At 64.6% G+C, this 8,071-nt stretch overlaps 4 protein-coding genes across 4 annotated transcripts in view; 1 reads left to right on the top strand and 3 right to left on the bottom strand.

Annotated features, from left to right (window-relative positions):
* Positions 1-817, bottom strand: part of EMIHUDRAFT_242176 (hypothetical protein) — a gene marked incomplete at both ends in the record, with an annotated part of 3,464 nt that extends 2,647 nt beyond the window's left edge. Inside the window, 3 exons of the mRNA XM_005772665.1 lie at positions 69-213; positions 477-525; positions 703-817. Of these exons, the coding sequence (XP_005772722.1) occupies positions 69-213; positions 477-525; positions 703-817 (309 nt within the window). The remainder of the gene's footprint in view (positions 1-68; positions 214-476; positions 526-702) is intronic.
* A 290-nt stretch (positions 818-1,107) lies between these two features.
* On the bottom strand, positions 1,108-1,821 carry EMIHUDRAFT_242175 (hypothetical protein; the record flags this gene model as incomplete). Its single annotated transcript, XM_005772664.1, has 1 exon — positions 1,108-1,821. One exon carries the CDS (start codon positions 1,819-1,821, stop codon positions 1,108-1,110), a length of 714 nt encoding a protein of 237 aa, XP_005772721.1.
* Positions 1,822-4,851: 3,030 nt separating this feature from the next.
* EMIHUDRAFT_444703 (hypothetical protein) lies at positions 4,852-6,160 on the bottom strand. Its single transcript, XM_005772663.1, is given in 5 exon segments — positions 4,852-4,887; positions 5,014-5,399; positions 5,431-5,567; positions 5,587-5,818; positions 5,898-6,160. The coding sequence occupies 3 exon segments, from the start codon at positions 5,725-5,727 to the stop codon at positions 5,261-5,263; spliced, it is 417 nt and encodes a 138-aa protein (XP_005772720.1). The 5' UTR covers positions 5,728-5,818; positions 5,898-6,160; the 3' UTR covers positions 4,852-4,887; positions 5,014-5,260.
* A 948-nt stretch (positions 6,161-7,108) lies between these two features.
* EMIHUDRAFT_242171 (hypothetical protein) overlaps positions 7,109-8,071 on the top strand; it is a gene marked incomplete at both ends in the record, with an annotated part of 1,474 nt that continues 511 nt past the window's right edge. Inside the window, one exon of the mRNA XM_005772662.1 lies at positions 7,109-7,792. Coding sequence (XP_005772719.1) covers positions 7,109-7,792 — 684 coding nt within the window. The remainder of the gene's footprint in view (positions 7,793-8,071) is intronic.

Here is an 8,071-nt window from a genome sequence, read left to right as displayed (position 1 = left end):
GGACGACGGTGGTGGCCGAGGGAGGGCCGAGTGGCGGGCGGCGGGGCGGGACGTGCGGCGGGACAGACCTCTGCGCCGCGCACCGCCCCCGACCAGTCCCCGGCTCGCTGCGGCGCCCTCTCTCCGCCCCGGCGCCCGTCCTCCACCTCCGCCGCCGCAGCCGCGCGGCGGCGCTTGCGGTGCTGCGGCGCAGAAGCGAGGAAGTCGTCGTCGCTGTCGTCGCCACCGCCGCGCCCCAGCCCCGCCTCGTCGTCCTCGTCCTCGTCCTCCTCCTCCTCCTCCTCCTCGCTCAGCACCGCCGCGCGCTGCCTCCTCCGACTGCTCAACGCGCCGCTCCAAACGCCGCCGCCGCCGCCGCCACTGCTCTCGCCGTCGCCGCTGTCGCTCTCGACCGCGCCCTCGCTCGAGCCGCTCGCCTCGTCGGACGAGCTCGCGCGCCGTGCCGCAGCCTGCCGGGCCGCCGCATCCCGTCTCACCCGTTCCAGCTCCGCCCGGCGGCGCCGCCGCTGCTCGTGCTGCCGGCTGCTGCGAGACGCCTCTCCACGGACGGGCGGCGGCTCGGCGGCGGCGGGTGCGGCAGCGGCGCGGAGCCAGGCGTGTGGCGCTTCTGCTCGCCGCCGCGCTGCGTGCAGGCGTGAGGAGGGGATGAGGGTGAGCCGGTGGAAGCGCGGCGAGGGCGCGAGCGGTGCGAGTGGTGCGCACCCCACTCGTCGCCGTCGAGCAGCTCGGCGTCGTCGGAGAGGCACAGCGCGAGCGCGAGGACGTCAAACAGTGGCTCGAAGTCGTGCGTGGCAGAGACGCCCGGCAAGAGCCTCATCCCGCCATCTAAAAAAAAACCGTGGCCCTGGATGTGCGGTTAATGACTGCACTCCAAGTGCTCCAAGTGCTTGAGCCAGGAAACATACTCGTTCTGTTGCCATCCCAAACTGTCACTCCCCTTTCTCCCGGCCGGGGCGGGGCGCGCGCGGGGGCGGCGGGTGTGCGGCGAGTGTGCGGGATGTCTGTGGGCCCGAGAGCGATATGCCATGTCCGCCTTGCGTTTGTTTCATAACATCGAAGGGCCATGTGCCCCTCGCTTTGTTTCCTAACATCGAAGGCAAACTCCGCTCAGCCAAAGGCGTAATGGACCAAAAAGCCGCTGAGGCCGCATTTCGAAAAAGAATTTTCGCGCGTAACGTGGACCGCAACCTTATTGGGGTCGCCTCCAAAACTTGCGATGTTGGCCTGGACCCAGCGCAGGGCATTGAGGACGTCGTGTAGCATCCAGTTCCCACTGTACGAGTTTCCGTCAATCCCATTGCGGAGCGCGGGATGCGACAGGCCACCTAGGACGCCGACTCGGTGGGTGACCCTGACGGTGACAACCGGCTTCTCGCCAGGTCCGGCGTACGTGTCGTCCTTGAGGAGAGATGGGTCCAAGGATCCTCCGAGCACGACCTGGACCGGGTATGACCCAGGCGCGGCGACGGTGGGCGACCCGGTCAGGTCGAGGGGGTTTGATGGCGCGATGATGTCGACGGCGAGGCAGTCTTCACTGCCTACTACTCCGGAGTCGCCGACGTGAAGGCACTGCTTGCTCTCGATTGTCGTCATAGGGAGAGCCCAGGTAGCCGGTGGCTGCGGCTCTTTGAAGCGGTTCGCTGCACCGGTGGTCGCGGCGACAGGAATGCCAAAGAACCGGTTGACGCCATCGTACCGCGAGTATTTACCAACGACCGAGCCGTACTGGGTTGCGGCGGTGACATCGACGCCGCCCGCGGTGACTGCGGTGACCTCGGCGGCGAAGGCGAGCAAGACGGTCGCCAGAATCGGCGCGGCCATCATCACTAGCGAGCACCCGCGAAGGCGAACAGCGGGGGCGAGAGGCTACGAGGCTACAACGGGTACGGTCGTAAAGCGGCGGGCGCGGCGCTTCCGGTAGGAACGAAATCGCGATGCGGAATTGAATGAAAGAAAGAAAATTGCCTCACAATTTCCCGGCGAATGCCTGGTAGCGCATCACACCCCTCTCCTTAAAATCCCTGTGTGGTGGCGGCGTGCCGTCCTCCCATCCCTCCCTTGGGTTGTCTGTTTTCTTTCTTTCTTTCTGCCTGCTGGTAATTTTTTTGAGCTAGCCTTCGATGTTATGAAACAACTCTCTCTCACAACAAACCCCCCCCCCCCAGCAGACAGACAGGCTCGACACAGGTGCGGACTGGCGCGTGCTAGCACTATCACAGGCAAACCGTCGGTGAAGCATGTCCGCACTTGGAGCACTTGGAGTGCAGTTAGTTGCCGCACGCCCAGGACCGGGGAGCATTTCTTTCTTTTTTATGGCCCACTCCTGACTCCTTTCTCATTGCCGCGAGCCCGTATCGCGCGATAATGCGAGGAAAAGAAGAAAACATTCCGTCAGGCCCTAACGTGACAGCCTGACAGGCCCGACAGCCCGACAGCACACAGTGGCCTGACAGCAGCGCTGACAGCCGTCAGCCCGACAGCCCGACCAGCCCGACAGCAGCACAGACCGTACACAGACCGTACAGCCTCGTCCTTGTGCCCCATGAGGAGAGTTTAACAAAACTATTGCATGCACATGTGCATGCACATGTGCATGTGCATGTGCATGTTGTGAGTGTGCCCATGTCCATGTCCATGTAGCCATGGGATGGTCATGGGTCTCTCTGACTTTCAACCCTCCCGCCTCACCTCTGCGGACCCCTAGCACCGGCGGCTGTGCTACTACAAATGAAGCTACCAGCTAGCCTTCTGGGGCCCCCTACAGTCATATGCCTACGACGTCTGGGTGGGGGTGGCCGCCGCCGCCTGTGCCGCCGCCATGGCCTGCGCCTGCGCCGCCATCTGGGTTCCCCAGGAGACCTACTGTGTGGATCTACTCTCACTGGCTGGGGTCTCCTCTTGATAGTGTCATAAGTGTGGCTGGTGAGTGTCAGAGCCTGACAGCACCCCAACAGCACCACCTGACAGCACCTGACAGCACCGGCCTACGTCTGACAGCAGCAGCAGCCTGACAGCTCTGACAGCTCCGACAGTGTCTGACAGCAACACCCGACAGCTCAGACAGCACCCGACAGCACCAGAGCACCTCGCCTGTCAGACAAGCACCCGACAGCACCCGACAGCACTGACAGCACCTGACAGGAGCTGGTCTGACAGAGGCACCTGACAGTGCCTGACAGTGCCCGACAGCCCGACAGATCACCTGACAGCACCTGACAGCCTGACAGCCAGGGCTCAGAGCTTTCTTGTAAAATTCTTTCTTTGTTTCTTTTTTTGTTTCTTTCTTTTTCCCGGAGCTCTCATCTCATCTCTCTCTCTCTCTCTCTCTCTCTCTCTCTCTCTCTCTCTCTCTCTCTCTCTCTCTCTCTCTCTCTCTCTCTCTCTCTCTCTCTCTCTCTCTCTCTCTCTCTCTCTCTCTCTCTCCCCCCCCCCCCTCTCTCGCGGCTCGTCGAGAATTCTCAAAACAGAGCAGACGCCGTCCCAGCATGCAGTCTTCTTTGCCACCGCCACCGCCTCCGCCATGGCTCCTCAACCAGCTTCCGGAAATCGACGAAGCCTTCGCCCAGCGTGGGGGCAGCACGCCGTCGCCAGCCGTCGTGCTTGTCGCTGCGTTGAGCAAACGCACCAACTTCTCTGTCCTCGCCGGCGACCTGCGTAAGCACTTCGACGGTTGGGACTGCGTCGCCGTCGCGTGGCACTCGCGCGTGCTGTCGAACGTTGATGTCGCGGACGCACCTGGTGATGACGGCGCCGCTTTCCTGCGCTCGCGGTGCGTGATTGTGCTGCGCGAGGGCATGAAGTGGGGCAGCCTGGTCAACCTGACACGCGGAGCTATCGCGCGGCGCGGATACGAGCACGTTGCGCTCCTCCTCGACGACGTCAAGCTCGGCGACTCCTTCAACGCGACCGAGCTGATCCACCTGAGCAGGACACACCGCCTCGGCGTGCTCTCGCCGCGCGTCGGTCACGCGACGTACGACCTGATGCAGGGCAAGTACGCCCCCCGCGGCTGGCCGCACTCGGCCGAGCGGGTCGTGAGGCTCACGGCGCTGGAGCAGTACGCCACGCTCTACTCGCGCGCCGCGTGGGGGTGCATGACAAGCCTGATGGACGACGCGGTGAGCCGAGATGGAGCCGACGAGATGGAGCCGAGATGTGGAGCCGACGCGAGATAGAGCCGAGGTGGAGCCGAACAGAGCCGAGCAGCGACACTCGAGGTGTGGACTTGGCGCCACAGGAGTGAGACGCCAACCAGAGACCCGACTCCCGAGGGATCGCCGCCGGGGGACGGGCGAGTTACAGTGGCCACGGCTCAGGTGTCTCTCGCCTCAGGTGCAGAGCACGACGCATTACTAATTGATTACTGGCTTACCACAGGTGCTGCACGAAGCGCGCCACGCCATCGGGTGGGGCTACGACCGCTGCTACGAGCCGCACTGCGCGCTGGCCGCCGGCGGGCAGGCGCTCGTTCCATCGCAGCTCGCGTCGCACTGCGGATCTCGCGGCGCATTGTACACGCACTACCGCCTTGGCGGGCTGGGCGCGCGGCAGGTCAGGGCGATGCAGGGCTGGGTGAGGCAGCGGCACAACCGTTCGTGCGCCCCGTACGCCCTCTCCCCCAACCAGGACTTGGTGAGGCTGCGCAGCGTGTGGCCCCGTACACCCTCTCCCCCAACCGATACGGGCGCCACATGCGCTGCGTGAGCAGATAGATGCCAAAATGAGCTGACGTATAAGTTTGGGCCCACGCTTTTTAACATACAACTTACTAGTGTGGGACCTGCGGCGGTACCCGTCTCTGTTGTTCGGGCAGTGAGAGACGCAGGATCTGCACGCCAAAGTGAGTTCGTGGCACTCATGACTCATCAGTCAGTCACGTCAGTCAAAGCAGTTCGTGGCACTCATCAGTCAGTCACGTCAGTCAAAGCAGTTCGTGGCACTCATCAGTCAGTCACGTCAGTCAAAGCAGTTCGTGGCACTCATCAGTCAGTCACGTCAGTCAAAGCAGTCGTGGCACGTGGAGCAGTCGCTGCATGCAACGGCGCCGCCACACGCTCCGGACGACCCCGACAACCGACACACCACGCACAATGGGAGGCTATCGCGCACGATCGGGCATCGCGCCGCAAACAACTCGCCGCACAGATGGGGGGGGAGGCAGAATCCCACACACACCGGAGCAGCACAGACACCTTACAGCTTACACGTCAGCGCTCGCTCGATGTGGCCGGCGCTCTCCCCTCGGTCCTATCTCGCCATTTCAACGGCGGCGTGCGGCCACGCGCCGCGCCGAGCCGGTCTCGGCGGGAGACCTCGGAGCCGCACGCGATGCGGGCATGCGCGATGGCTCCGTTGGCTCCGTGCCTAAGGCAGATCGATTAGGGTGTGAGCTGCGGCAGCCACCGTTTCTGTACGCTCGATCACGTGCAGGCCGTCGGAGGCCGCGCTGGATGGCCCAGGGCCGGCGGCGGTGAAGGCGTCCGTCGATGAAGGGATGTCGTAGAGGGAGCCATCGTCCTCCGCGGCTGGTGCACCGGTCCAGTTGTCGGAGTTCGAGATCGCAGTCGACTTGGAGAGTGTGTTCGGCCCGTTGACGAACTCACGGAATGTGAGCGACTTGGTGCACGCTGGGTCGAGCATCATGACTCGCACCTCATCCTGGGCGAGGAACTCGCCCAGGGACCAGCTGTTGGCGTCGCCGTTTTGATCGAGCTGCATCCACTGCATGGTTTCGTAGTCAAGCGTAAACGCCCAGGAGTTGGTGCCTGGGTGACTTGCTGATGAGAGCGCCTTCCAGGCGGGTAGTCGTGCCCCTCACCTACGGTCATACGGCGGCGTCAGAGGGGGGGAAGGGGCGCGAAGCGTGAACATGGAGGCAAGCAGGTTGGTTTCTGCACCTGGCCAAAGCCGGCGACCTCGAAGTTGTCGTAGCTTGTGCGGATATCGCTGAGCGTGAGAGGGACCGGATCGGCAGCAGCATGGGCGGCCGCGTCAGCGGCCGGAGAGGCCGGAGAGCCATCCGACGGAGGCCGGTCGTGCATCGGCGCGTCAGCCGCAGGGGCCGGGGGGGCGGCGGCATCCATCGCTGCGGGTCGCTGCGGGCCGACGATTGTGGACTGATCGATCGTGGCGGGCGGATTTCGGCTGGGACGTTCTACGGTTAAACCAAGAGCGTCGGCGCGGACACGAGAGACTTATAAGGGTAGAAGGAACTATGAGGGCCCACAGCGATCAGCGTCCTATACGTATACCTAATCTACAATATGAGGATTACGGATTCAGACTTCGCTTTAGTGAGGCCAAAGTGAGTTTTTATGGATGGGTGAGAACGAATGCGCGACACGAGGAGGCACGCGGACCGACTCGTCGGCGACTCTGCTGCACGCAGTTTCAGAATTTTTCTCAGCGTGAGCGAGACGTGGAAGAGTGCCACCGTCGGTACGGCCAAAGATCGACTCGCATGTCGATTTCGACTTGACGGCAGCATGGAGGCATCACGTCTCCATGCTGCCGTCAAGTCAGAGCCAGTCTGCGGCGACCACAGCGCTCACCGCAGGGATATGCGAGCTTTTTCAGAGTCAAGCGATTGCGCGAAATCCCACACTGTGGGCCCCCTAATATAACATAAAACGGTCAACGCCCTCTTTTTTGGTAAAGGCAAACCAGGGGAAGGACCCTCACCGGCGCCTCAGTTGCGCCCTGGGGGTTGTGCGGGCTTGCGGCGCCAGCCCCTCCTGCTCGGCTCCATCCAGCGTGTAGACAAGTGTTGTCATCAACAGACAGAGTAGAAAGAAGAATCTGACCTCGGGGGTCGGGGCCGATGCCGTGGTAGCGTGGTTTTACCTCACACCCATGGTCGCACAGTGTGTGTATCGCGCGCCTTGCGGGGGGGGGGGGGGGGGGGGAGAGGATCCTCAACCCGGGCGGCAGGGGGTCGTGTCGCCTCCCCCCCCCCCCGGGGGGTCGGGCCGGCTCTCCTAAAGAAAGAAAGAAAGAAAACCGACAACCCAAGGGAGGGATGGGAGGACGGCACGCCGCCACCACACAGGGATTTTAAAGGCCGGCTCTCCTTGGTCGACGAATCGCCGACGTGTTTTTTACTTTGGCGATGGCCGACCCTGACAACTTCCGCGTCCACTCCATCGACCACATCAAGAAGCTTCCCGACGCGGACAAGGCGCGTGCCATCCTCGAGGAGTGTGCGCGCCACATCAGGCCGCTGCTACAGGCCCGCCGCTTCCCGCAGCCGCGCTGCTCCGTCCGCAGTGCGTTTGCCAGCGCTCGCGACCGCGCCGCGACCGCCTCGCAGGCACGTCGCTGGCGCGTGCTCAAGCTGTACGAGATCTGCTGTTGCACCGCGGGCGGGAAGAACCTCGGCGTGGGCGGCTTCTGCTGCCCCGCCGGCGACGGCGTCACCTCGCTGCGGATTGCGATCCGGCTCCGCACGCCCGGACACGGGCCGCAGGCGGATGAGTGGGGCGCGCACAGCCTGCGCGACCTCGATCACGCGATGAAGGTGCTCATCCACGAGGTGTCGCACATCGTGCACGGCAACCACTCGGCCGCGTTTTACACGCTGATGGCCGAGCTGACGAGGCAGTACGAGACGTACCTCCAGAAGGGGCAGGTCCTGGACGAGGCGGGCATGCCGCTCACCGGAGGGCGAAAGGCGGACGCCTCTCGCCACAACCCGTCCCTGCGCGAGGCGCGACTCGCCGCCCTCGGGGCGGCCGAGGCGCGCGCGCGGACTGGCGCGATTCTGGGCGGAGGGGGCAGGCTCGGCGGAGGAGGAGTCGGAGTCGGAGGCGGAGGCGGCGGCGGCGGCGGCGGCGGCGGCGGAGGCGGCGGAGGAGGAGGAGGTGGCGGAGGAGGAGGCGGAGGAGGAGGCGGCGGGGCCGTCGGCGGCGGCGGGTCGTCGTCTTCATGGCGGGACGCGGCGCCGGGCTTGATGGCTGCGCGGGCGGCGGAGGAGCGCGCGCGCGCGTGGGACGTGGCGAACGGGCTCGAGGAGCTGGAGCTGGCGGCGGCGAGGGAGGCGCAGGCGGCGGGCGGCGAGGCGGGCGGCGCCGCG

This window comes from Emiliania huxleyi (assembly GCF_000372725.1).
Source record: "Emiliania huxleyi CCMP1516 unplaced genomic scaffold EMIHUscaffold_353, whole genome shotgun sequence".
NCBI lineage: Eukaryota > Haptophyta > Isochrysidales > Noelaerhabdaceae > Emiliania > Emiliania huxleyi.
The sequence above is the reverse complement of the archived record's forward strand: the minus strand, read 5'-3'. Positions and strand labels throughout refer to the sequence as shown.

Excerpts from the sequence above, each read along its gene's own strand:
- EMIHUDRAFT_444703 (XM_005772663.1), bottom strand. The coding sequence starts at position 5,727 with ATGCAGTGGATGCAGCTCGATCAAAACGGCGACGCCAACAGCTGGTCC. Across the intron at positions 5,400-5,430 it reads CCAGCGCGGCCTCCGACGGC|CTGCCGCAGCTCACACCCTA; the intron begins CTGCACGTGATC and ends CAGAAACGGTGG.